The sequence below is a fragment of the Oncorhynchus gorbuscha genome, linkage group LG09 (assembly GCF_021184085.1).
Source record: "Oncorhynchus gorbuscha isolate QuinsamMale2020 ecotype Even-year linkage group LG09, OgorEven_v1.0, whole genome shotgun sequence".
In the NCBI taxonomy this organism is placed as follows: Eukaryota; Metazoa; Chordata; class Actinopteri; order Salmoniformes; family Salmonidae; genus Oncorhynchus; species Oncorhynchus gorbuscha.
In genome coordinates, this window is record NC_060181.1 from 36,770,188 (window position 1) to 36,798,093 (window position 27,906).

Consider the following 27,906-nt stretch of genomic DNA (forward strand, 5'->3'; position numbering starts at 1 on the left):
GCAAATATTTTGATTTTATTAGCCCACACAGCTACTTTCAAGCCAGATTTAGGACCTCACATTGAAACTTATTGAGACCCCAACTGAAGTATTAAACAATCTTAAATTATTTACTTAGGTTTAGATACAAGCATCATAAAACCTCTAACAAGATAACTCAACTTATCCTTTTGGCTCAAATTGTCCCACTCTCCCCTATGTAGATTTTGGATACATATGGAGTTCATTAATCATCTGCGTTTTGATACAAGCCTCTGATCTGATTCAAACAACAGGGATTAAATGATCATTATATCTAATGAATGTTGGAAGAATAATTCTGTCCCAACTGGTACAAGATGAGTTGGAGTCCCACCTCACAAGAAGCAGATTATTTTAAGACTTTTACTGTAGCTTTCAATAATATTAATACAGTTGCCTATGTGATAGTACTGATTGTATATTCTGCAGAATTGAAAGAAGCATCTTGAATTATGGTAAATTACAAGTGCCAGTAAGTAATCCAACTCCAGGTGCAATATTCACTATAGCCCACTAGAGGACAGCATGGCTAAGAATAGGATAACCTGTTGCATTAATGGCATCTACTGAAACTGGGATGACACGTTAATCAATGTTTGCATATCTAGTCTCACAATGCAGGCAGGTGATGCATGCTTGCCTCATTTCCTGAGGCCATTTTCCGGGGAAAGCCTGAGAGTGCTGTCTTTATGACAGTTCCTGTTTCCTTCTTTGCCAAACATTTTGTAGTCTGAAGTTTAACAAAACAGAACTCACAATAAGCCTTCAAGCCTGATAGATACACACTATATTTTGGCCCGTAAGTCCTGTAATTGCAGATATTCCCTTTTGAAATCTAAGACAGTTCTAGAAAACAGATAACTTGCAAAGGGGTAGGGAACACCCGTTAGAGTTCACTTGCTGTGCAGTTCTGTATCTCCTGTGGAAAGTTTTATGGTTCATGGTTAATTGTTGCCTCATTCTTCTCCCATTGTATAACATCCACTAAGTGCTACTGCTGAAATACTACACACTTGTGTACGCAACATGTTATAAACAAACATTTAAATTGCTAGCCCCCCAACCCCATCCTGTAATCTTAACACACTCGTAAAATAGCTTATAAAAGAGCTAATGTCTTAAAACAGGAGGACTAATCAATTGAAATTAGACCACAGATGCATTCTTATCGTGCTGGAAGCAGGGAGTCCTGACAAAGAAGTCAACAAAAAATATTTGGATGATTTCACAGGTGATTTTAGTAAAGAATGTTGCCTTTTTTTCTTTCATATGTCATGTTTGAATGGACTTTACTTAGCTCCAACAACATTCGACTGAAATGCATTTAGGCAGAGGTAGAGGTAACATCCTGATGGTAAAATGTGACTGCGCATATCAATCACATTCATATTGTGATAATGATGAATACACAATATATCGCCCAGCCCTAATGCAGATGGCTTATGTTGTAAAGCACGGGCGATGATTCCATGCCCTCATAAAGATCCCAACATAAATCCATATCTACATCATCAACTCACACTAAGTCAATGTCCCCATTAAGCTACCAAAAGGATATTTTCACGGGCAAACTGAATTCAGAATTCTTTAATAGGCCTGCCACAGTTTCTCCTTTTTCCAGCGCTGTTCGTAATTCCCACTCAAAGCTTGCCTTCCTCAACCAGTTTGTTCAGGCCATTGCAGATCTTGGTGAGATTAGGCCAGAGTGGGCCGCCGGGGGTGTAGAGGTTGGTCAGTAGGTCTGGGTCAGAGTAGTGGTTGAAGACATGCCGAATGCGTCCAAAGGATTTGGGTGTCAGGTGTTTCTCCACGAGCTTCAGCAAGATGTCCCTACAATCTGTCAGAAGCTCCATCATGACAGCCTTATCAAATGTGAACTCCACCTGGGCCAGAGGGATGGCAAATAAAGTATTAGTGACAGCACAGTAGTAATTACAGTTCTTAGAACAGCTGTAATCACCATTTAAGGTGCTAGTTTATGGTATTGGCTTCAGGATATAGACTTTTGTAAGTCCCCTTAGGATTTTGTCCAGATAGTTTGACATTTTAGTAGGTATAATCAATGACTGTAGGGAGATGTCAGTTCTATCACGCATGCTTTAGGTTGGGTTAAACTAAGTCTTTGAAGAGTTCTGATGAATGTTCTGATGTAAAGTTACCTCCTGGAAGCTGATTGTCGTCATGACCCCCTGGTGGAGCTTCTTCTTGAAGTCCTGAGCCAGGCTGAGCTCCTCTTTACTGAAGCGGTTGTGCCGAAAGAGAACCCCTACCTTTACCACCACCTTTACCAGGTCCTTGACCACCTTCTGGGCCTCTGTGCGGTTTCCAGAGTGTTCCTTGGATATGCGGTAGAGCTCGTCCAGGATTTCGCTGCTGGTGTCGTCAATTAACATCTGCACCATGGATTTGCTGGCCATGTGGCTGAGGATTTTCTTCTGGGCCTTCATGGCCATGTCCTTAGAGCTAAAGGACTCCATTTTGACTCTGGGAAGGAATTAGAGTTGATGAGACTAAATGGGTTAAGTGAAATATCTCATTGTCTGGTCCCAGTCCTGTTAGTTCACTGATGTACGCTGGTTTTCTCTGTCAAATTACCTTTATACTTTTACTGTAGTGGGCTAAATCTGGTCACACAGAGTGATTCTTGGTAGTCTTAAACAAATTTACTTTAAAACAAAATTATACACTTCACACATGGTTATGGTTGTAAAAAAAGACAACTGTACCATGTCAGATATACAGTTGAAATGTATTACATTTTGAGTTAATGGCCCAATATTAACCCTATATATTCTGAACAAAATTTTTAACTCAACATGTAAAGGCACAAAAAGCATATTTCACTCAAAAATGTGTTTATATCTCTGCTAGTGAGCATTTCTCATTTGACAAGATAGTCTAACCACCTGACAGGTATGGCATAGCAAGAATCTGATTAAACAGCATGATCATTACACACGTGCACTTTGTGCTGGGAACAATAAAATTACACTCTAAAATATGCAGTTTTGTCACACAACACAATGCCACAGATGTCTCAAGTTTTGAGGGACTGTGCAATTGGCATGCTGACTGCAGCAATGTCCACCAGAGCTGTAGCCAGAGAATTGAATGTTAAATTCTCTTCCTTAAGCTGCCTCCAATGTCATTTTAGAGAATTTGGCAGTACATCCAACCGGCCTCACAACCGCAAACCACGTGTAACCACGCCAGCCCAGGACCTCCACATCCGGCTTCTTCACCTGCGGGACCAGCCACTAGGACAGCTGAGGAGACTGTGGAGCATTTCTGTCTGAAATTCTGTCTGATAAAGATCTTTTGTGGGGAAATTGGCTGGCCCTGGCTCCTCAGTGGGTGGGCCTATGCCCTCCCAGGCCCACCCATGGTTGCGCCCCTGCCCAGTCATGTGAAATACATAGATTGGGGCCTAATTCTTTTTTTCAATTGACTGATTTCCTTATACGAACTGTAACTCAGCAAAACCTTTGAAATTGTTGCATGTTCCGTTTTATTATTTTGTTCAGTATAGTATAAACAAAGGAGCAGTTCGAGGATAAAATGAACTAAGCGCAAATGTCCATAATTTTGGCATATGACCTTGTTCCTGATGACATATTCCCTCTAGGATCTTCCGAATAGCTCATCATGTAGGATTGCACAGTACATAAAGTACTGTAATTGTAGGAGTGTGTATGACCTGTTATTGCAGGGGTTAACATTGCTTCACTCAAGGTCCAGTGGCACAAATGGATAAAAGTGCAAACAATCATCTAATTTCTCCTGGAAACGGGTGTCTCGTCAATAAGTAAATGTGGTGTAATCTGTTGGATCTTCCATTCCTCAGGGGATGTTTTCAATGGAACACTCCATGACTCTGCATGGTTGCTCGGATACCAACAGGAAGTGTGATAAGCATGTCACATCACCCAGCCTTTGGAGCTAAATGGTTCTGATACCCTGAAGGGTAAAAACCTTTGTACAGTAGAGGACGTCTAAGATACATTGCAGCTGCCAATTTACCTTCGATGCACTGACTCTGTCATAGGTGTGTTTGACATATGTCTATGGTGAAAGGGTAATTAACCAATTGCATGGGTTGTGAAGACCCACTTTGCAACCAGTCAGCTCCATGTTACTTCAATAATCTGTGTGAGAATGAGAGGGGATTCCGGACAGTGTGTATTATCACCTACCCATACGTGGTTATATAAACCATAGCTAGGACTTTCATGTTGACCACATACGTTAGAAACCGCGAACAAAGATAAAACCAGACACGTAATGAAGTAGGTCAGATAGGTGGGGAAATCACACTGTAAACTCACTTGCGTATCCCTTCAAGTTTGCAAAGCTAATGGTTACGCTTCTGGGTTTGCACTTAATGTACATTTTCCACACCCATCAGCATCTGCCTGTTTTGCCTGGTAAAAGTTACAGATACTGTATCAGCTTATTTCCACCCTCTTCTGATTTGAATAGACCCTGATAAAATCAGCAATGTGGACTTCAGGTGGGACTCTATTATCATTAACATGTTGATCACTTACGGTGCCCTCCGTGATTATTGGGACAGTGACCCATTTTCTTGTCATTTTGGCTCTCTACTCCAGCAGTTTGGATTTGAAATTATACAATGCCTATGAGGGTATTTTCATCTTTATCAGGTGAACCGTTTAGAAATTACTGCACTTTCGTTACGTACTGCCCCCATTTTAGGCAACGAAAAGTATTGGGACAAATTCAGTTATATGTGTATTAAAGTAGTCAAAAGTTTGGTATTTGGTCCCATATTCCTAGCACGTAATGATTACGTCAAGTTTATGAATCTACAAACTTGTTGGATGCAATTTGCTGTTTGTTTTGGGTGTGTTTCAGATTATGTTGTACCCAATAGAAATGAATGGTAAATAATGTATTGTGTCATTTTGGAGTCACTTATATAATATGTTTTTTTAAAACACTTCTACATTAATGTGAACGCTACCATGATTACGGGTAATCCTGAATGAATCGTGAATAATGATGAAGGAGAAAGTTACTGAAGAACAAATGTCATACCTCCCCAAAAATGCTATCCTCCCCTGTTAATATAATGGTGAGAGGTTAGCATGTCTTGGGGGTATGATACAGTATTTGCTCATCTGTAACTTTCACACTCATCATTATTCACGATTCATTCAGGACTATCCTTGATCATGGGAGCATCCATATTAATGTAGAAGTGTTAAAAACATATTATATTCTTATTTCCAATCAAATTTATTCAAAAATGACACAATACAATATTTACCATGACTTTTTCTATTGGGCGCAAAATAATTCTGAAACACAACCAAAACAAACAGCAAAAAATGTATTTAATCATTGTATGCTAGGAATATGGGACCAAATACTAAACTTCAGACTACTTTAATACACATATAAGTACATTTGTCCCAATTCTTTTGGGCACTTATAATGGGGGGAACTATGGACAGAAAGCGCTGTGATTTCTAAACGGTTCACCCGATATGGATGAAAATACCCCCAAACAATTAAAGCTGACAGTCTGCACTTTAACCTCAATAGTCATTGTATCATTTCAAATCCAAAGTGCTTGGGTACAGCATCAAAACAACAACAAAAATATGTCAACTGTCCCAATAATTACAGAGAGTTCAAACTTGGAACTGTTCAAATGTTGAACTGCATTTGCACACCTTCCTCATGTGTGATTCCTTGAAACAGCCTACATGAAAGCTGACTTATTTCACAAGTCTGGCTGCTTTGTTTCAAAATGTGTTGCACCTTTCTACGGAAGTGTCTGACTTCCTGTGTGAAACAGTCATAAGATGGAGACATTGAAATGAAATAGAAGAAGTTGGCTACCAGTGCCTGTATGCTGTAACTGTCTTCCTTCAAACAGTGAAGGTCTCATTTCCTGGTGGGTCAATGTAAGCTAAAGCTAACAGAGCTAATAGTTAGCTGTCTGAGAAACTCATAACACGTAGGCTGCCAATTTCAATTTGCAACATGACCTTCTGTGTTGGTGTCCTCCTGGAGAAATTTGTTTCCAAGTGTTTCAAATAGAATCAAATCTTACACAAAATATATTGGGCAATTAAATGTGAAGTAACGCCAAAAACAACAAGCAGTTAATTATTCATGGCCTGTGCTCGACTTGGAAATGGTAGATGTTTGTTTGCCTTGATTGTCTGATGTCGAATGATTTTCAACAACAAGTGACTGGTTTAGGCATAGGGTTAGCCAGAAGCACATGGGTAGACCATACTTCAGGTCTCAAGAAGGCAGTAGCATGCTAACTTGTTCATTCGCTACACATACTGTATCTATTGCCTTGAATGGGATCGTAGCTGAGATCATGCCTATGGACACCCAGTTGCATTGTCAATGTTTGGATAACCTCAAATTGAATGTGTTTAACTCAGCTTTTACACAATGACTCAGCCCCTAAGTTTAGTTGTAGGTCACAGCTGAACAAACTGACAATCTTTTTTCTTCTTCATCCTTTTGCACCAAATTTATTCAGTTCCACAAAGTTCATATTTTCAACTCATCCCCTTGAACTTGTATCTCTTGTTCATATTCAGACCTACAAAGGCTGATTAACTCTGATATCTGCCACAATCCCCCACCCCTTTACACAGGATGTTTTTATACAGATGTATGATCTTAATTTGATCACCCGGTTGCATAACTTCCCTGCAATTCAGGATATTTCAAACTTGTAGTGTATTTGAGGTTTGAAATTCCACTTACAAATTTCAGACTTGATTTCCCCTGTACAAGTATCAACCCCTCCAAAAATGTCCATTCATTTCAATCCACATAGTAATTCACATTTCCTGTTGCTGCAAGATCATTTCCCTGCTCTAGCAAACCGGCTCAAATGAAGATCCTACATCTGTAAGAGACCCAAGGAGCTTGAGGATATTGGTGCATACTATAATGATCTGTTTCCTTTCACGATATTGGGTAACTTTAAAGTGGAGCAATCAAATGTAATATACTAGAATAAGCATAACAATCCCAAAAGCACACGTACAAACTCACAAACGTATACACACGCACACACAGTTGCCCACAGAGTTCTTTTTAAGCTACTAGAAAGCTATTATCACTCTTTTCCCCACGAGGTTTTGTCTTTGTCTTGTCTTTAAGTGGCTCTGATAATCACAGATGTGGTCATTGTCGCTAAACCGATGGGACTAAAAATATGACCTGCTCATATTTTCCATGCATTCTCCACCTCTAGCAATGTAGCCAAGCACCCACTATTTAAAAAGAGGTTTGACATTATGGTGAATGTCTTGCATAAAACTGAGGCTATGGAGTTTAAATAATGCTGTTTTGGGGCATAAATGTCTGAGCTCATTTGAAGGCACATGGCTGCACTGTACACTGACAAACATTTGCTTATACACAAACACACAAGTATGCACAACAACACATACACTCACTCACACACTGCGTGCTAGCAGATACCCGTAGACTTCCAGTGATTGTGCTAACGCTAGTTAGCATTGGCTCACAAAACTACCTCTAACTTCACAAATCACACATCATCTTCCACTGAAATTACAGTGCTATGACATGCTTACCTGAGTGCCTATGGACCCTTGGCTCCAGATAGACTCAGTGCCCCTGAGTCAGATGATACGTCTCCTAGAGGAGGATTCACATAAAGGGGTTGGATGATCACAGTACCCTCTCGCTACACCGACCACCCTGTCTCTGCCTACCTCAGAAGCATTTCCTTAAATAACACATTTCTTCTCTCTCTCTCTCTCTCTCTCTCTCTCTCTCTCTCTCTCTCTCTCTCTCTCTCTCTCTCTCTCTCTCTCTCTCTCTCTCTCTCTCTCTCTCTCTCTCTCTCTCTCTCTCTCTCTCTCATATCAGTGCAGATGAATGAAGAGAGGTGAGGAGAGGAAGCAATGTAACACTATTTAGACACACCCCTATAGCACATTAGGAAAGTTTTTTTTAAACCCTGAGCTAAAGTATCAGCATGCAATTACTTCACCAAAGGCCCTAAACCACTAGATTCAATTGAACACAATCTGTGATCCTCCAATATCAATAATTTTTGTTGGCAAGCAAAAGGTGGGCAAACATTCAGAAAACTCCCTCAAAAGGAAGTAAGGCTTTTGTCAAAAGTTGGTACATTTGCAGAAAGGTTGATTATATATGCATAAAGTGTACTCCATATGCATGCAATGACACCATGTGCCTTGACAACAGACAGGAAGTGCAATGCAAGCAGTTTCCATCTTGATTCTTCACTATATTTATTTCATTTAACCAGGCAAGTCAGTTAAGAACAAATTATTATTTACAATGACAGCCTACCCAGGCCATACCTTAACCCGGACAACACTGGGCCAATTGTGCGCCACCTTATGGAACTCCCAATCACAGCTGGTAGTAAAACAGCCTGGAATCGAACCAGGGTCTGTATTAATTATATTATTATTATATGCCATTTAGCAGACGCTTTTATCCAAAGCGACTTACAGTCATGTGTGCATACATTCTACGTATGGGTGGTCCCGGGGATCGAACCCACTACCCTGGCGTTACAAGCACCATGCTCTACCAACTGAGCTACAGAAGGACCACATTAACACCTCGAGCACTAAGATGCAGTACCTTAGAATGCTGCACCACTTGGGAGACCTATCAGCTAATTAGATCAAACTGAAGTAGAAATACTGTTTTGGTGACTACTGGGGCTTTTCTCAGGCTTTTTCCCCAAACATTGTGTGATTGCTCAGCTCATTGGTGCATTATAATAATAATAATAATATATGCCATTTAGCGGACGCTTTTATCCAAAGCGACTTACAGTCATGTGTGCATACATTCTACGTATGGGTGGTCCCGGGGATCGAACCCACTACCCTGGCGTTACAAGCGCCATGCTCTACCAACTGAGCTACAGAAGGACCATACTTTGATGTTGTATTGAGTTAACATTTGTCACATTAAAGGTAGACTCAGGAATATGACTACATCATACAAAGTGGGGCGACTTCCTGCTTTCAGCCATCAACAACAACAGAATTCTACAGAATTCAAAATCTGCCAAGACTTCCGCTATTGTCCCTTCCAAATCTGTGCCTTCTCTTGAGGCATGCCCATATTGAGGAGTAGTAACAGTGGCAGTGATGGCAGATTTTGAATTGTGTTGTTCATTTCTGTAAGCAGGAAGTCTCCCCACCGTGTATGAAGATGTCCTATTGTTGAGTCTACATTTAATTTCACTCTCCCTTGTGCAGTTACACATCATTATTATAGTATCCGTCTACCAGTAGATGGCAGTGGCCTTCTTGGTCTGAGCACTGACATTCACTTCTCCCCGTCATTCCCCTCCGGTATTCAGGATGATTGAATTGAGCCTACCCAATAAGCTGTGTCATCAGAAAACAACCAGCTGTTTCAGAATGTGTTAGGTATTGATGGACATATTTTGCTTACCTCAGATTCAAGTATTAAGTTGATTTGACTTGAGAGCACTGTGGTCCCAACAGTATGTGCTTCAGTGTCTATACTTTCTTTATAAAGTCCACTAGGGGCCACTGTTGCTCTTTAGAATCCTCCACTGACTTCTATGAAACTGAAAGCAGGGGTGTAGTGTACTGCTGATCCTAGATCTGTTTATTCCACCCAATACTGTGACATTTGGCAAAGAGTTCAAAGCCTCAAAAACTGACCCCAAACCAGAGTTCTGGGCACTTGCTCATCTGCAAGAATACCCAGGTTGGTCATTTTTGGTGAATAACTGTTCAAGGGGATTCTAGCACAGACATTGGTAAAGATGTAGAGCAGAGGTTAGGGAACAGGACTTGAGCCAGGACGTCAGCCTGTCCTGAGAGGGTAGCTGGCGCCAAGAGAGAGAACTATTAGGCTGCACATCTTGAGCCTCCATAGTCTGTAGTCATTCCACCCCAGTCTTGCTACAGTATAAATAAAGGCACCCTATGAATATGCGGGTGTCTGCTAAGCAGCAATGTAACCAAGGCGAAGAGGTGATTAAACAACGCTCAATTCACAGGAACTTCATGGCTCCATTTTGCACTTCTTCTCCATTGTTTGAACTCCTCCATACTCACAGGGGGTTTGACATCACACATCTTTGTAGCTTCAAATTCATACACTGTTTTCATGTTGGATTTGCCTTTTTTTTGCCAGCAAATCTGTTTGAAGTGACTATGAAATGAAGTGACTCAAATGTTACTTGGGCAACATCAATGGACATGGTTTGATGTGAATAAAACGATTATACTATACATTTTTGAATCACACACGCTAAATGACCAAAAATATGTGGACACCTACTTGTTGAACATCTCATTCCAAAATCACGGGGCATTAATATGGAGTTGGTTCCCCCTTTGCTGCTATAACAGCCTCCACTCTTCTGGGAAGGCTTTCCACTAGATGTTGGAACATTGCTGCAGGGACTTGCTTCCATTCAGCCACAAGAGCCTTAGTGAGGTCGGGCACTGATATTGATGATTAGGCCTGGCTCGCAGTTGGTGTTCCAATTCATCCCAAAGGTGTTCGATGGGGTTGAGGTCAGGGCTCTGTGCAGGCCTGTCAAGTTCTTTCACACTGATCTCGACAAACCATTTCTATATGGACCTCGCTTTGTGCTGAAAAAGGAAAGGGCCTTCCCCAAACTGATGTCACAAAGTTGGAAGCACATAATTGTCTAGAATGTCATTGTATGCTGTAGCGTTAAGATTTCCCTTCACTGGAACTAAGGGGCCTAGTCCTAACCATGAAAAACAGCCCCATACCATTATTCCTCCTCCACCAAACTCTACAGTTGGCACTATGCATTGGGGCAGGTTGTGTTCTTCTGGCATCTGCCAAATCCAGATTTGTCTGTCAGTGTCAGATGGTGAAACGTGATTCATAATTCCAGAGAACGCGTTTCTACTGCTCCAGAGTTCAATGGCGGCGAGCTTTACACCACTCCAGCCGACAGTGATCTTAGGCTTCTGTGCGGCTGCTCGGCCATGGAAACCCATTTAATTGAGCTCACAATGAACAGTTTTTGTGCTGACGTTGCTTCTATAGGCAGTTTGGAAATCGATAGTGAGTATTGCAACCGAGGACAGGCGATTTTTGTGTGCTACACGCTTCAGCACTCAGTGGTCCTGTTCTGTGAGCTTATGTGGCCTACCACTTCGTGGCTCACCCTCTCTCTAGATGTTTCCACTTCACAATAACATTGCTTACAGTTGACCAAGGCAGCTCTAGCAGGGCAGACCTTTGATGAACTGACTTGCTGGAAAGGTGACGGTGCCACGTTGAAAGTCACTGAAAGTCTGATGCCAATGTTTGTCTATTGAGATTGCATGGATGTGTACTCGATTTTATACACCTGTCAACAATGGGTGTGGCTGAAATAGCCAAATCCATCAATTTGAAGGGGTGTCCACATACTTCCGTATATGGCATGATTCCGAGTTTTCAACATCCTTCATAAGTTACCAACATCCTTCATGTCTTTTTATGCATTTTTCATGTTCTGCACTTGAACCAGTTGGACGTGGGTACAGTATATTTCCTTGTTCCCAGGTCTATGTGATGACAGATCTCAGATTGACAGGTGATCTGGAGTGGATCCACTATCAGGGTGGTGTAGTGTCCTCTTAGCAGCACTGTCTCTTTGGCCAGCTGTGCCAAGCAAGCCACAGAGGAGGGCATGTGAGCTAATCTGTTAGCTTTGGGCAGGTTACTTTTTTAGCCCCTTTGCACTGTCAGCTGCCTGTGTTCATCCTCTGTGTCAGAATGTACTGTAGTGTCTGTCACCACCCTCACTCTCTAGCTCAACTGCCAAGGAATCTGATAGAGGATGGAGTGTCAAGATAATGGTCAAGGTGGATTGTAGAGTTTCTGATACAGAGACACAGAAACCCAAACACTTGGAATCTCCCCCTCTCTCTCTCTCTCTCTCTCTTCCTCTCTAACTCTCTCTCTCTCTCTCTCTCTCTCTCTCTCTCTCTCTCTCTCTTCCTCTCTAACTCTCTCTCTCTCTCTCTCTCTCTCTAACTCTCTCTTCCTCTCTAACTCTCTCTCTTCGTCTCTAACTCTCTCTCTCTAACTCTCTCTTCCTCTCTAACACTCTCTCTCTCTAACTCTCTCTTCCTCTAACTCTCTCTCTCTCTCTCTCTCTCTCTCTCTCTCTAACTCTCTCTCTCTCTCTAACTCTCTCTCTCTCTCTCTCTCTCTCTCTCTCTCTCTCTCTCTCTCTCTATAACTCTCTCTCTCTCTCTCTCTCTCTCTCTCTCTCTAACTCTCTCTCTCTCTCTCTAACTCTCTCTCTCTCTCTAACTCTCTCTCTCTCTCTCTCTCTTCCTCTCTAACTCTCTCTCTCTCTCTCTCTCTCTCTCTCTCTCTAACTCTCTCTCTCTCTCTCTCTCTCTCTCTCTCTCTCTCTCTCTCTCTCTCTCTCTCTCTCTCTCTCTCTCTCTCTCTCTCTCTCTCTCTCTCTAACTCTCTCTCCTCTTCTCTTCACTCTCTCTCTCTCTCTCTCTCTCTCTCTCTCTCTACTAACTCTCTCTCTGCCTCTTTCTTCACACTCACACCATTCATTTCTCTCCCAGAGTGAGTGACAGCTGGTCCATGTGTGTGTGGGCGAGTAGATGTGGTCACAGCAGACCTTCCACATGCAGCACTTCTGTTTCAGGAATCAGGACCAGCAGCTAACCTGAGAGGCTGCTAGGGCAGAGTGGAAAAGGGGAAACATGGAGATGGAGGAGGAGGAGAGCTTCAGGGGCAACTACAGCTGATACCTTGGCATTCCTTGGAATGATGGCACAGTACTGAACCCAGCCAACAACGGGGGTTGTCGAGGATTGTCTGTATAAGAGGAGCAGGGGGAATAGAGGCCAAATGAGGGAGAAGATATGATTGTGTGTGTGCGTGGATGCGTGCGTGCACCTTTGTGTGTGTGTGTTTGTGTGCACACAGATGTTTTTGAGAGGGCATATTTGTGTGCATGTGCGTTAATCTCTGTTTGGCAGATGAATCCCCCTATGATCAGTAATGTATGCACTTTACGCTCCCCAAAGAATCTCAGTTATACTGACACTCCTCTCAGCTTCCCCTTCTTTATGGAAACCCTGAACAACACTTCCTGCCAGCCCCAACAGTCCTGAGTGACTGGAGGAACACTAGCGATGCAGTGTTTCTATTTTAATTAGGTCTGCTCTGTCAAACTACTGCTGTTGGCCTGAGTAAATAAACACGGTATCTGAAACAGTCTAGCCCCACTGGGCACAGGCATCAAGTCAATGTCTATTCCACAACGGTTCAATGTCATTTCATTGAAATGACCTGGAAACAACGTTGATTCAACCATTGTGGGCCCCACATAACTGAATGTTTCCTTAACATTCTAAAATGGTTTTAGCCTAACACATTTTTCAGCAACATGTTAAAAACAACATATTAAAAGGTAACACATGAAAAACAACTAACACTTTGGTAATGATTCATTTAGGACACATAAGAGGAAGCATTCCTTTTTAAATTCCCATTCGATGTGACGTACTATCCTATACATTTGTCAGTTTGGTTAAAAATATGTTTGTAAATGTTGCAGCAATGTTCTCTATAAGACTGATCAAAGTGGCAAGGAAGCTACAGTATTCACAACAATGTCCAGACATCATTTTGCAACCCTTTGCAAACATTCTGCTAACGTTCAAAGACCTACAGCTTCATCACCCTGGAGGAATATGGAGCAAATAAAATACCCATTCATCCTAAACTTGACAGGTTCTCCATGAGGTAGCTCTGACAGGTAAGGCGTTGCTGACATGCTCCTCTGCCTGCCTTGCCTACACACACAGAAAGGGATTTTCTATAAAGTGTAGAGAAGCTCACTAGCCAGTGTGTAAATGCTATTTCACACCACAAAGGCTACAGCCTGAGCTTGAGGGAAAGGGGAGACAGATGAGGTGTGTGTGCCTGTGTCTCTGTGTGTGTGTGTGTGTGTGCTGGTAGCTCTTCGCTTAAAACAGCTGTTCAGGCTAACTGGTCTATTTCCCACTTCCCTCCTTCCCAATTCGATATGGCTTGCCAATCCATCCAGGCCCACAGATAGCAAAGTCCTTTTCATTTTAGAAAGACTGCCGGCAAGACTACTTTAACTTCAGCAACCAGCGCTGCACTCAATATAAAATAACACTTACCCTGACTCTCCTCCGCTGCTTCTCATGCAAACACACCTGCAGGTGACTGGAAAGAGGCCAGCACTCCTCCTGTGAGCGTAGAGAATACGATTGAACTAAACAAACAATGCAAGAATACAACAGCCTTTATGGAAGAGCTTAAACGCTAAGTCTGTGGGGGATGCGAGCGACAAACGAAGACTCGAGTACTACTGTATCTCTGAGCTCTTTAGTCCAACATATCTCCTAATTACCATATCTTTATCTACAAAAACAACAATAAAGGAATTATTAATGATCTTAATTCATTGGGAATAAGATGTGGGTGTGGGGTGGAATGCTGCGATGCTGTATTCACAAGGAGAGAGCCAACTGTCCTTCCCATAAGCAAACCCATTATTTTAGGAGAGAACATGGTATTCAACCCTCATGGACTTATGGTTTATTTGTTTCATTTTTATTTTACCTTTATTTAACCAGGCAAGTCAGTTAAGAACATATTCTTATTTTCAATGACGGCCTGGGAACAGTGGGTTAACTGCCTGTTCAGGTGCAGAACGACAGATTTGTACCTTGTCAGCTTGGGGGTTTGAACTCGCAACCTTCCGGTTACTAGTCCAACGCTCTAACCACTAGGCTACGCTGACTGAAGCAGACTTATTCTTAAGGCCTGAAGGCTACAACTCATTCATGCAATGAGTCGATTGAGTAAATTCTTTCCAAAATAATGTCAACAAATAGCCAAGACAAGTGATAGCATCCTGCATTGCCTATAAACTGTTTGAACAAGCTGATCAGTCAGAATGAATCCGATATTAAATGTGTGAGTTGAAACAGATGATACCATTTAAAGCTTGCAGTTTGTTTGCTGTAGCTGGGCTGCATACTGAAAAAGGGTTTGGAGCAGATTGACACAACTGAACATTGACGGTTCCAGCTCCACATAACCGGTGTGACTGCAGTGATTGCTCTGACAGTTTCAGGTGTTTGGCTTCACATCGCCACGTGTCCTTTCTTTTCTCCCTCACACTTCCTCTCTTTCTGAAACAGATCAGGTTTTTCAGGGCTGTGGAAATGTCCCGTCAGCCACTGCCTCACCAAAGGCGCTTGTGTTCATGCGAGGCGAGAGGGAGTTGGCTCTACCACCACGGCAGCTCTCGCCTCCTTCCCCCCCCCGTCATTCCTATTTTTCCCATCCCTTCAAACACGACAGCGGTGCTAGCCACAGACTCATTTTGGCCTTTGAACATCCCTGACGATGTGCTCCTTCTTAATTGATAACTGAGATGTTTGTTTGGGAACCGAAGAGGGAGCGTGTAGGGGGAGCCTAAAAGAAGGCTTTGATTTCACTTCCATGCAGCGTGTCACGAATTTGACACCAGATTACTCACAGTGTCTCGTCTGTTTGATAAGGAGCATAATCATTCCGCCTCAAGATCCCCACCAACAAAGCGAGAATGGGTGTCAACAGGAAGAAGTCTGGAGGGAGGAATCAGTTAGGCAGAGGGAAGCAGAGATGCTATTTACACTCCGTCAGTGTTTACATATGAAAGGAAGCTTTAAAGGACTTTGCTGGCAAACTTTGATGCCTCGTGGGAAGATGATAGGGATGATAGGTCCCTGGAGAGAGAGAGTGAGGCAGGAGATGTGTTCATTAAGATAAATGACTAAGCTTTTGAGTGACAGTGACTTTGAATGCTCAAGGGAAAATTGAAAGCGTTAAAGAACTTGAGGAAAGACAGACACAGTTGAGGAACTTCAGCTATGACGAGGAAAACATGCACCCAAGGCCACAGACCTTGAGATTTGACAATATCCTTGGTCTATTCCTCAAGTTTTCAAATTATTTTGAGAGAGTTCCATCTGGAGACAGTTAGTATACTTATTCCAGGGAACTTCCTAGAGTGATTAGAATTTGTTTTTGTTTTTGTCAGCGTTTTTACAGACATCATGATTCCAGTGAACATTCTCTTAGCATTTTGTCTGAACCTTTCATAGCTGATAGCCTACATGAAAACACAGGGTTCTCCATTACAACAAACATTTTTAAAAAAAAGTATATTTCTCTCTTATTCGCATGCTTCCTCCCTTCTTATTTTGAGCATCTTGGCACGCCCCCAAACTCCTTATGATGATATGCTTTTGTTTTTTTGCCCTTCGGCGTGTCCCCCGGTAGCAGGCCACCATCAAATTCTCATCTCACTTCCTCCCATTCTTTACCTAGCATTCTCTGTCTTGTTTAGTTTCCTGCTCTGTGTCTCCTCAAGCCTGGCCTTATCACCAGACGTGTGAACTTCTGGACATTTGCAAACAGCACCTTTGCTACCATCCAACCCCCTGCAATTTGTGATCATTCTTTCAGAGGCATGCCATGGAACTGAATATAATTCCAAGTTCCTTCCTTCAACGAGGCCAGGATGTCAGGGTTCATGGGCAATCACTTGTCAGAATGTTTCAGGGACAGCATCAGAGTTCTCTGAGGGAAAATGTTCAATCTTTGCCATCTTAGAATGTGCTTACCACAACACCGCGAAGCAGCGTAGGATATACCATAACAGTACTTGGGAAGCCTTATTGCAACAAAGCAAGTTTTATTTGAAATAGAAAGCCTGTTCCACCAATTTAATGATGGAATTACAGATATTGTATCTGGAGTATTCTATCCTGCAGCAGTAAAGCAGCACACTGCTGCAGCTGCCGACAGGGAAAGACATCTTTCCTCCAGACGAGGAAGGAAGGAAGGAAATGTCCCACAAAAACAATCCTGGATGCAGGTGGAAGAAAAAAAGGGCATTGTTTCCACAGCGACGGCTGACATGGTCAGTAATGCCTGGTGTGCGGATAAGGATAGTAATGCCTGGTGCGCGGATAAGGATAGTAATGCCTGGTGCGCGGATAAGGATAGTAATGCCTGGTGCGCGGATAAGGATAGTAATGCCTGGTGCGCGGATAAGGATAGTAATGCCTGGTGTGCGGATAAGGATAGTAATGCCTGGTGCGCGGATAAGGATAGTAATGCCTGGTGTGCGGATAAGGATAGTAATGCCTGGTGTGCGGATAAGGATAGTAATGCCTGGTGCGCGGATAAGGATAGTAATGCCTGGTGCGCGGATAAGGATAGGGGAGAAAACTTGCTGGCTGCATGCAGCACCATATTCTCTGTTATCATCACTCACCCCTTGTCTCCGGTGTCCGTGGTAGAGCTGAACCAGTCACAGACCAGTGCTCCTGGGCTCATCGCCACCGCAGAGAAAAGACACCTGATCACCAACACTGATACACACAGCAAGGAAAGCAGGACGGTGCTGTGAGCACAGTGCTCTGACAAAAACTGAGAGCGAGAACACATATTTGAAATGCTACAACATTCCCCTGAATATCTACCAATTCCTGTCCATGTCCCCTCACATTGTTGTATTGTATATTGCTGTACCTTGCCAGTTGAGTCTTGTGACACCTGAAAGCGGAAAAAATATAGACTGACGAAACACCATTTGCCTCAACCGTTCATATTTTTTAGCTCGTGTTTTTCTTCACTTTGAAGCACTCTTCTGTTTTCCACCGCCCACCTTTCATATTAAGTCCCTCTTCTGGCTCACTCATTTCATACTACAGGAAACGGTACACTACTGACTACTTACCTCAGCCTTTCCATCGTTATCTTGTCTCTCTCCTTATTTCCCTCTCGGCATTAGTGTGATTGGATCTACTACAGCGGTTAATAGGCCTAATGCTATTCAAAATGTCTGTTTTTTTCCCCCAGAACATCGATTTGTAAATGCATTTTGCCTTAATAAAAAACAACCGCCTATCTCCAGGAGCCGGGCAGCCTATTTAGTTGGTGTGGAGCAGAAACAGTTTAGACCTAGTCAGATAATCTAGGTGCAAAAATATGTGGTATTTTCAGTACTGTAGGTGATGATAAAGACTATCCTGAGGATATTTACAAAATATACAAATAATAAAAAATCACGGAAAAAGCAGTTGACAAAAATACTTAACTTGTTTCAAATAATGAATTGGCCAATAGCTAAGTTTCCTCAACTCACCCATGAGATTGTTGAGGTAGTGTGTGCTTGCATGTACTTGCACTTTTGTTTGCACACACTTTGTTTGCTTACTTATCAAAGCAAAATGCTTTTAAGTTTGTCACATTAATATTCCTATTTTTATTTCTTAATTTCATTTCCATACATAAAACAAAATTTTAATATACAATGAGCGAAGAAAGTGTTTGATCCCCTGCTGATTTTGTACGTTTGTCCACTGACAAAGAAAAAATCAGTCTATAATTTTAATGGTAGGTTTATTTGAAAAATTAGAGACAGAAAAACAAAACAAAAATCCAGAAAATGCATGTCAAAATGAGGGAAATAAGTACTTGACCCCCTCTCAATCAGAAAGATTTCTGGCTCCCAGGTGTCTTTTATATGTGTACCGAGCTGAGATTAGGAGCACACTCTTAAAGAGAGTGCTCCTAACCTCGGTTTGTTACCTGTATAAAAGACACCTGTCCACAGAAGCAATCAATCAATCAGATTCCAAACACTCCACCAAGACCAAAGAGCTCTCCAAGGATGTCAGGGACAAGATTGTAGACCTACACAAGGCTGGAATGGGCTACAAGACCATCGCCAAGCAGCTTGGTGAGAAGGTGACAACAGTTGATGCGATTAAAATTATAGACTGATCATGTCTTTGTCAGTGGGCAAACGTACAAAATCAGCAGGGGATCAAATACCTTTTTCCCTCACTGTATACAGTGCCTTTGGAAAGTATTCACACCCCTATACTTTTTCCACATTTTGTTACGTTACAGCCTTATTCTAAAATGGAGTATATAAGAAAGAAATCTCAGCAATCTACACACAATAGCTGTAACGGCGTTCGTCTGTTGAAAGAGAGTCGGACCAAAATGCGGCGTGGTGGTTACTCATGTTCTTTAATGAAAAATTGAACGATACATGAAATAACTAAATATACAAAAATAACAAACGGAACGTGAAAATCTATAAAGCCTATCTTGTGACAACAAACACAGAGACAGGAACAATCACCCACAAAACACACAGGGAAACCCAGGCTACCTAAATATGGTTCCCAATCAGAGACAACGAGAATCACCTGACTGATTGAGAACCGCCTCAGGCAGCCATAGCCTATGCTAGACACCCCTACTCAGCCGCAATCCCAATTGCCTACTAAAACCCCAATACGAAAACACAACAAAATAAACCCATGTCACACCCTAGCCTGACCAAATAAATATATAAACACAAAATACTAAGACCAGGGCGTGACAGAACCCCCCCCCCCCAAGGTGCGGACTCCCGGCCGCACACCTAAACCCATAAGGGAGGGTCCGGGTGGGCGTCTGTCCATGGTGGCGGCCCCCGGCTCCGGCTCGGGACGTGGACCCCACTCCAACCAAGTCTTAGTCCCCTGTAACTCGTCCTTTGATTGGCGACCCTCGCCGCCGACCTTGGCCTAATAACCCTCACCAAGGACCCCACTGGACTGAGGGGCAGCTCGGGATTGAGGTGGAAGCTCGGGACTGAGGGGAAGCTCGGCACTGAGGGGAAGCTCGGCACTGAGGGGAAGCTCGGCACTGAGGGTAAGCTCGGCACTGAGGGGAAGCTCGGCACTGAGGGGAAGCTCGGCACTGAGGGGAAGCTCGGCACTGAGAGGAAGCCCAGTACTGAGAGGAAGCCCAGTACTGAGAGGAAGCTCAGGCAGGTAGTTGAATCCAGCAGATCCTGGCTGACTGGCACATCTGGAAGAGTCTGGCTGACTGGCAGGTCTGGAAGAGTCTGGCTGACTGACAGATCTGGAAGAGTCTGGCTGACTGGCAGATCTGGAAGAGTCTGGCTGACTGGCAGATCTGGAAGAGTCTGGCTGACTGGCAGATCTGGCTGTTCCATGTAGACTGACAGCTCTGGCTGCTCCATGCAGACTGACAGCTCTGGCTGCTCCATGCAGACTGACAGCCCTGGCTGCACCATGCGGACTGACAGCTCTGGCTGCTCCATGCAGGTTGGCAGCTCAGGCTGCTCCATGCAGGCTGGCAGCTCAGGCTGCTCCATGCAGACTGACAGCCCTGGCTGCACCATGCGGACTGACCGCTCTGGCTGCTCCATGCAGACTGACAGCTCTGGCTGCTCCATGCAGGTTGGCAGCTCAGGCTGCTCCATGCAGGCTGGCAGCTCAGGCTGCTCCATGCAGGCTGGCAGCTCAGGCTGCTCCATGCAGGCTGGCAGCTCAGGCTGCTCCATTCAGGCTGGCAGCCCTGGCAGCGCTGAACATGCGGGAGACTCCGGCAGCGCGGGAGAGGAGGAAAGCTCTGGCTGCGCTAAACAGGCGGGAGACTCCGGCAGCGCAGGAGAGGAGGAAAGCGCTGGCTGCGCTGAACAGGCGGGAGGCTCCGGCAGTGCTAGAGAGAAGGAAGGCTCTGGCTGTGCTAAACAGGCGGGAGACTCCGGCAGCGGAGGAGAAGAGGAAAGTGCTGGCTGCGCTGAACAGGCGAGGCGCACTGAAGGCCTGGTGCGTGGTGCTGGAACTGGTGGTACTGGACCGAGGACACGCACAGGAAGCCTGGTGCGGGGAGCTGCCACCAGAGGACTGGTGTGTGGCACAGGATGGACCGGACCGTGATAGTGTACTGGAGAGCCTGAGAGCAGGGCTGGCACAGGACCTTGCAAGGCTAGGTAGGTACACAGGAGGCCTAGTGCATGAGGCTGGCACAATTTTCACCAGCCGACTAACACGCACCTCAGGACGAGTATGGAGCGCTGACCCAGGTGCCATTAAATCCCCGACACGCTCCGTCGGGCGAATATCGTATTTAAAGCACCAAACTAGCAACTCCCTCATTACTCTCTCCTCCACTTTCCCCATTAACTCCTTCACAGTCTCTGCTTCGCTCACCTCTAACACCGGCTCTGGTTCTGGTCTCCTCCTTGGCTCCTCGCGATAAACAGGGAGAATTGGCTCAGGTCTGACTCCTGATTCTGCCACACTCTCCCTGAGCCCCCCCCCAATATATTTTTGGGGCTGACTCTTGGGCTTTCTTCTGCGCCGCCGTGCTTGTCTCTCCAACTTCATTCTCCTATAACCCTCTTCGCACTGCTCCAGCGAATCCCAGGCGGGCTCCGGCACTCTCTCTGGGTCGACCGCCCACCTGTCTATTTCCTCCCAAGTAGTGTAGTCCCGATATTGTTGCTCCTGCTGCCGCTGTTGCTTCTCCTCATACCAGCGCCTCTCAGCTCTTTCCGCCTCCAGTTCTTCTTTGGGGCGATGATATTCTCCATGCTAATCCCAGGATCCTTCTCCGAACAATTCATCCTCCCATGTCCGTTCCTCCTTTCGCTGCTTCTTGACACGCCGCTTGGTCCGGGTGTGGTGGGTGATTCTGTAACGGCGTTCGTCTGTTGAAAGAGAGTCGGACCAAAATGTGGCGTGGTGGTTACTCATGTTCTTTAATGAAAAATTGAACGATACATGAAATAACTAAATATACAAAAACAACAAACGGAACGTGAAAACCTATACAGCCTATCTTGTGACAACAAACACAGAGACAGGAACAATCACCCACAAAACACACAGTGAAACCCAGGCTACCTAAATATGGTTCCCAATCAGAGACAACGAGAATCACCTGCCTGATTGAGAACCGCCTCAGGCAGCCATAGCCTATGCTAGACACCCCGACTCAGCCGCAATCCCTGACCAAATAAATATATAAACACAAAATACTAAGACCAGGGCGTGACAATAGCCCATAACGACAAAGCAAAAACAGGTTTTTAGAAATTGTTGCAAATTTATTTAAAAAAAAATCTGAAATACCTTATTTACATAAGTATTCAGACCCTTTGCTATGTGACTCGAAATTGAGCTCAGGTATTTCCGGTTTCCATTGATCATCCTTGAGATGTTTCTACAGCTTGATTGGAGTCCACTTGTGGTAAATTCAATTGATTGGACATGATTTGGGAAGACACACACCTGTCTATGTGGAACCTGTCAATAGTGGAAGTTGACCAAGAACCTGACAGTTGACCAAGAACCTGACAGTTGACCAAGAACCTGATGGTCACTTTGAAAGAGCTCTAGAGTTCCTCAGTGGAGATGGGTGAACCATCTCTGCAGCATTCCACCATTCAGGCCTTTATGGTAGCGTGGCCAGACGGAAGCCACTCCTCAGTAAAAGGCACATGACAGCCCGCTTGGAGTTTGCCAAAAGGCACCTAAAGACTCTCAGACCATGAGAAACAAGATTCTCTTGTCTGATGAAACCAAGATTGAACTCTTTGGCCTGAATGCCAAGCGTCACATTTGGAAGAAACCTGGCACCATCCCACGGTGAAGAATGGTGGTTGCAGCATCATGCTGTGGGGATGTTTTCAGAGGCAGTAACTGTGAGACTAGTCAGGATCGAGGCAAAGTTGAACGGAACAAAGTACAGAGAGATCCTTGATGAAAACCTGCTCCAGAGTGCTCAGGACCTCAGACTAAGGCGAAGGTTTATCTTCCAACCGGACAATGACCCTAAGCACACAGCCAAGACAATGCAGGAGTGGCTTTGAGACAAGTCTCTGAATGTCCATGAGTGGCCCAGCCAGAGCCTGGACTTGAACCCTGGAGAGATCTGAAAATAGCTGAGAAACCAATTAACGAGAGGTGCACAATTTGTGCTAAAGCCGTGAAGATGACTCGCACACGCTCACCTGTGATTAGTAGACTGGTTGGCAATACCAAACAAAATAAATATACATTCTAATTAAATTACATGAATACCAGACTCTGGTGTTTGTTCTTTTACACATTGCACAGTAGGCCTACAGCGTTCGACGGGACAAGGAATAACATAGTTCATTTACCGTTCATTACCGTTCAAATGTTTGGGGTCATTTTGAAATATCCTTATTTTCAAAAGAAAAGCACCTTTTTTGTACATTAAAATAACATCAAATTGATCAGAAATACAGTGTAGACATTGTTAATGTTGTAAATGACTATTGTAGCTGGAAACGGCAGATTTTAGATATGGAATATCTACATAGGCGTACAGAGGCCCATTTTCAGCAACCATCACTCCTGTATTCCAATGGCACATTGTGTTAACTAATCCAAGTTTATAATTTTAAAGGGATAATTGATCATTAGAAAACCCTTTTGCAAGTATGTTAGCACAGCTGCAAACTGTTGTTCTGATTAAAGAAGCAATACAAATGGCCTTCTTTAGACTAGTTGAGTATCTGGTGCATCAGCATTTAGGGGTTCGTTTATAGGCTCAAAATGGCCAGGAGCAAATAACGTTCTTCTGAAACTCGTCAGTCTATTGTTGTTCTGAGAAATTAAGGCTATTCCATGCGAGAAATTGTCAAGAAACTGAAGATCTCATACAACGCTGTGTACTACTCACAGAACAGAACAGCACAAACTGCCTCTAACCAGAATAGAAAGAGGAGTGGGAGGCCCCGAGGGAACAACTGAGCAAGAGGACAAGTACATTAGAGTGTCTAGTTTGAGAAACAGACGCCTAACAAGTCCTCAACTGGCAGTTTCATTGAATAGTACCCGTAAAACACCAGTCTAAATGTCAACAGTGAAGAGGCGATGTTGGCCTTCTAGGCAGAGTTGCAAGGAAAAAGCCATATCTCAGACTGGCCAATAAAAATTTAAGATTAAGATGGGCAAAAGAACAAAGACACTGGACAGAGGAACTCTTCCTATAAGGCCAGCTTCCCAGAATCGCCTCTTCACTAGGTGGTAGGCTTTCCAAAGGTCCAACTTGGAAAAGATGGTTGCCCGCTGGAGAGGTTCGAAAGCCGAGGGGAGGAGTGGTAGAGGGTAGCTACTCTTCACCGTGATGTCATTGAGGCCCCGGTAGTCGATACATGGACGCAGGGTTTTGTCCTTTTTTTCCACAAAGAAGAACCCTGCGCTGGTAGGGGAAGCAGAAGGACGAATGCTCCCAGCAGCCAGGGAGTCAATGTACTCCTCCATGGCCTTGGTCTCAGGGCCAGACAGGGAATATAGCCGTCCCGAGGTGTTGTGCCCATGAGGAATTCAATAGCACAATCATAGGGGCAATGAGGAGGGAGGGAGGTGATGCAAACCTTGCTGAACACCTCCAGGAGTTCCTGGTATTCCGTGGGAAACCCTGAGAAATCTGAAGCTTTACCAGAGCCCGCAGAAGGACGTCCCAGGGTAGGCTGCACCACCTTAAGGTAATGTGAGTGGCGGAACGGGCTCCAACCCAGGATAGAACCAGTGGTCCAGTCAATAACGGGGTTGTGCCTCTGGAGCCATGAGAATCCCGAAACAACAGGAACATTGGGAGATTCAATAAGAAGCTGTATGGACTCACTGTGAGTGCATGATACATGCAGGTTAATGGGCACCGTACTATGAGTGACCCTGCCTATGGTGCATCCGTCCAGTGCTCTGGCATCCATGGGAACGGAGATGAGTTGTGTGGAGACACACAGCTCCGATATCAGAGTAGCGTCCATAAAACTCTCATCAGCTCCAGACTCAATGAGCACTCGGAGAGAGCAGCAGCATACGAGTAATGGGAGTTAGAAAACTCCCAGTATGACTCACCATAGTACTCTTACCGAGCTGATGAGTCTGGTCTTTTCTGGACAGACGTATTTGTAATGCCCTGTAGCATCACAATACAGGCAACTGTTGGAGTTAAGCCTCTGTAGTTGTTGCTGAGGTGACAACCTAGTTCTGCCCCGTTGCTTAGGCACAGTAGAAAACAAGTCGCTCGTTCCCGCGGGGACCCGGGTGCATTCGGATCCCTTCGGAAATGCAGGCGTCAGGGACTTCCGGGGTTCTTCTGCGGCGAGCAAGCAGCCGTGGATGAACGAATGGGGCCGAAAACAGACCTCCTCTCCCTCCTTCGCTCCCGTAGACATCCATTGATACTTTTTGTTAAGGCTATTAGGGAGTTTTTCAATGGTGGTTCCCTGCAGGGAGACAGCGTTGCGGAGCCGGTAAGAGTCCGCTGGGTCAGTCATTGCCAGTTTGTACTATAACAACACAGGCCGAGACCCAGATGCAGACACAGGAGGAAGATGGTTTGAGTCTCTGATTTTTATTAGAATAGAAGGGGCAGGCAATAGGCAGGTTGAGGACAGGCAGAAGTTCATTAAGAAAGGTTTTATTTTTTTATTTTACCTTTATTTAACCAGGCAAGTAGGTTAAGAACAAATTCTTATTTTCAATGACAGCCTGGGAACAGTGGGTTAACTGCCTGTTCAGGGGCAGAACGACAGATTTGTACCTTGTCAGCTCGGGGGTAGGAACTCGCAACCTTCCGGTTACTAGTCCAACGTATCCTCTCCGAACAATACATTGATATGTTCCACACCTGTCACTCATGTGGACCGGTGCTTATAGTGTCCATTGCTCTCAGGACATGAGTGACAGGTGTGGAACATATCAATGTATTGTTCGGAGAGGATACGTTATGATTGGGATCAATCCAAAACAGTGTATAATATAATGCATAATGTATGTTAAAGGAGCATGTAGTCTCTGAGCACATGAGGTGAGGGCATATTAGAAACCATTCATGTGCAGAAATCCAGCTCTAACCCAATATTTCATTGGTTCTCATTTTCCTTCCCAGAGAAATCTTAACATACACCCTTAGTAACAAAGGTGCTATCTAGAAACAAAAAGGGTTCTTCAGCTGTCCCTGTAGGAGAACCCTTTGAAGAACCCCTTTTGGTTCCAGGTAGGACCCTTCTACATGGAACCCAAAAGAGTTCTACATGGAACCAAAAAGGGTTCAACCTGAAACCAAAAGGGGTTAATCTATGGGGATAGCCCGAGAACCCTTTTGAAACCCTTTTTTCTAAAAGCGTAGTGATTTGAAAAAAATGTGTGTTGATTGTTCTCGGCCGACAGATAGTGTCCAAGCACCACCCTACTGACACCACCTGTCACGCCCTGGCCGTAGTATTTTGTGTTTTTCTTCATGTATTTGGTCAGGCCAGGGTGTGCCATGGGTTTTTGTATGTCGTGTGTAGATAGTGGGATTGTAGCTTAGTGGGGTGTTCTAGGTTAGTCTATGGCTGTCTGAAGTGGTTCTCAATCAGAGGCAGGTGTTTTTCGTTGTCTCTGATTGGGAAACATATTTAGGCAGCCATATTCTTTGGTTGTATTGTGGGTGATTGTCCTGAGTTTCTTGATGTCCTTGTGCTGTGTTAGTTGACACATGTTGTCAGGATTTGGCCAGGGTTGTTCCGGTTTTTGGTCACTAGATGCCCCCATTTTGACCTTTTGTTTTCCCTTGATCCCCATTATTATTTGCACCTGTGCCTCGTTTCCCCTGATTGTATTTAAACCATTTGTTTTCCTCAGTTCTGTGCTCTGTGTTTGTATGTTAGCACCCAGCCCTAGTACTCCTGTGAACCCTTGTTGATCCCGGTGGACTCTCTTGTGGAATTCTGTTTTTTGTTCTTGTTTGTTTGTTTTTTGAGTATCTTTTGAGGCTTTTGTGCTATACCTTCCACCTTGTGGATTTACCTTTTTGTCTTGGAGGATTACCTTTGTTCTTGTGGAATTCCTTTTTGAGGTTGTGGAGTTACATGTTTTCCTGAAGAACTTCACTTTTTACTTCATTAAATACACCTCTCAAGTACTGCTGTGTCTGCCTCATCTTCTGGGTTCTGCCGACTATTCGTGGCTCAGTTGGTTAAGTGACTGTTTCTCACTCCAGAGACCCGGGTTCGTAACTGGGTCCTGACAGAAACACAGAGCCAAAAAATGAACCCAGAGGCAGCCAGTTCCCAGGACCTTGTTGCCATGCTGTCCCACCACCAGGAGACTGTCCAACGCCACGAAGCCACCCTGGTTCAGCAAGAGGCCTTAATGGCTAGACATTCTCATCTTCTGTCGGAGATGCTGACTTCCATAAAGCAGATATCTGATCGACTTACCCCGGCAACAGTTCCCGTCCCAGTACCTCAGATTCACGTACCCATGGCAGTTAACCCTCTGGCTGAACCTCGTCTTCCAACGGTTCTCAGGTGATCCAAGTGCTTGTAAAGGGTTTCTCACCCAATGTTCTCTCTCCTTCGAGCTGCAACCCTCGTCGTTCCCCACCGACCGGTCTAAGATCGCATATATCATCACCCTGCTGTCGGAAAAAGCCCTGGCCTGGGCTACTGCTGTGTGGGATGCCCATATTTCCTGCTGTGCCAGCTACTCTGCCTTTGCTGAGGAATTCAAATGAGTGTTTCAAGGCCCCAAGCAGTGGTCCTGACTCAGCCAAACAACTCCTGACTCTCCACCAAGGTTGGCGCAGCGTGACGGACTATGCCATCCAGTTCCGCACGGTGGCAGCAGCGAGTGGCTGGAACAACGAGGCGCTCACGGTGTGCTTTCTGAAAGGCCTTTCCGACACTATCCAAGATGAACTGGCCACTCGGGAACCACCGGACAATCTCGAGTCCCTGATCAAGTTGGCCTCACGCATTGACCAGCGTCTGAGAGAGAGAGAACTCAACCGTAGACCTCTAGCCCCTATCAGTCCCAGCTCCGAGTCCCCACCTTTATCCTCGCTGGCTCCACCGGAACCCATGCAGATTGGACGCATTTCCCAGGCTGAGAGAGACCGCCGGATGAGGGAGCGACGCTGTCTATATTGCGGCAAACCGGGCCATTTCCGTTC

The 27,906-nt window shown here is 44.5% G+C and overlaps 1 protein-coding gene across 1 annotated transcript; it reads right to left on the bottom strand.

Annotated features, from left to right (window-relative positions):
* Positions 1 to 370: 370 nt before the first annotated feature.
* On the bottom strand, positions 371 to 7,841 carry LOC124043494 (tumor necrosis factor alpha-induced protein 8-like protein 2). Its single transcript, XM_046362150.1, has 3 exons — positions 7,623 to 7,841; positions 2,181 to 2,505; positions 371 to 1,904 (listed from the first exon to the last, which is right to left on the bottom strand). The coding sequence occupies exons 2-3, from the start codon at positions 2,496 to 2,498 to the stop codon at positions 1,662 to 1,664; spliced, it is 561 nt and encodes a 186-aa protein (XP_046218106.1). The 5' UTR covers positions 2,499 to 2,505; positions 7,623 to 7,841; the 3' UTR covers positions 371 to 1,661.
* Positions 7,842 to 27,906: the final 20,065 nt, after the last annotated feature.

Bases quoted from the DNA above. Each gene is read 5' to 3' on its own strand.
- LOC124043494 (XM_046362150.1), bottom strand. From the start codon at position 2,498: ATGGAGTCCTTTAGCTCTAAGGACATGGCCATGAAGGCCCAGAAGAAA. The intron at 1,905-2,180 runs GTAACTTTACAT...CCTCTGGCCCAG, and splicing joins CGACAATCAGCTTCCAGGAG to GTGGAGTTCACATTTGATAA.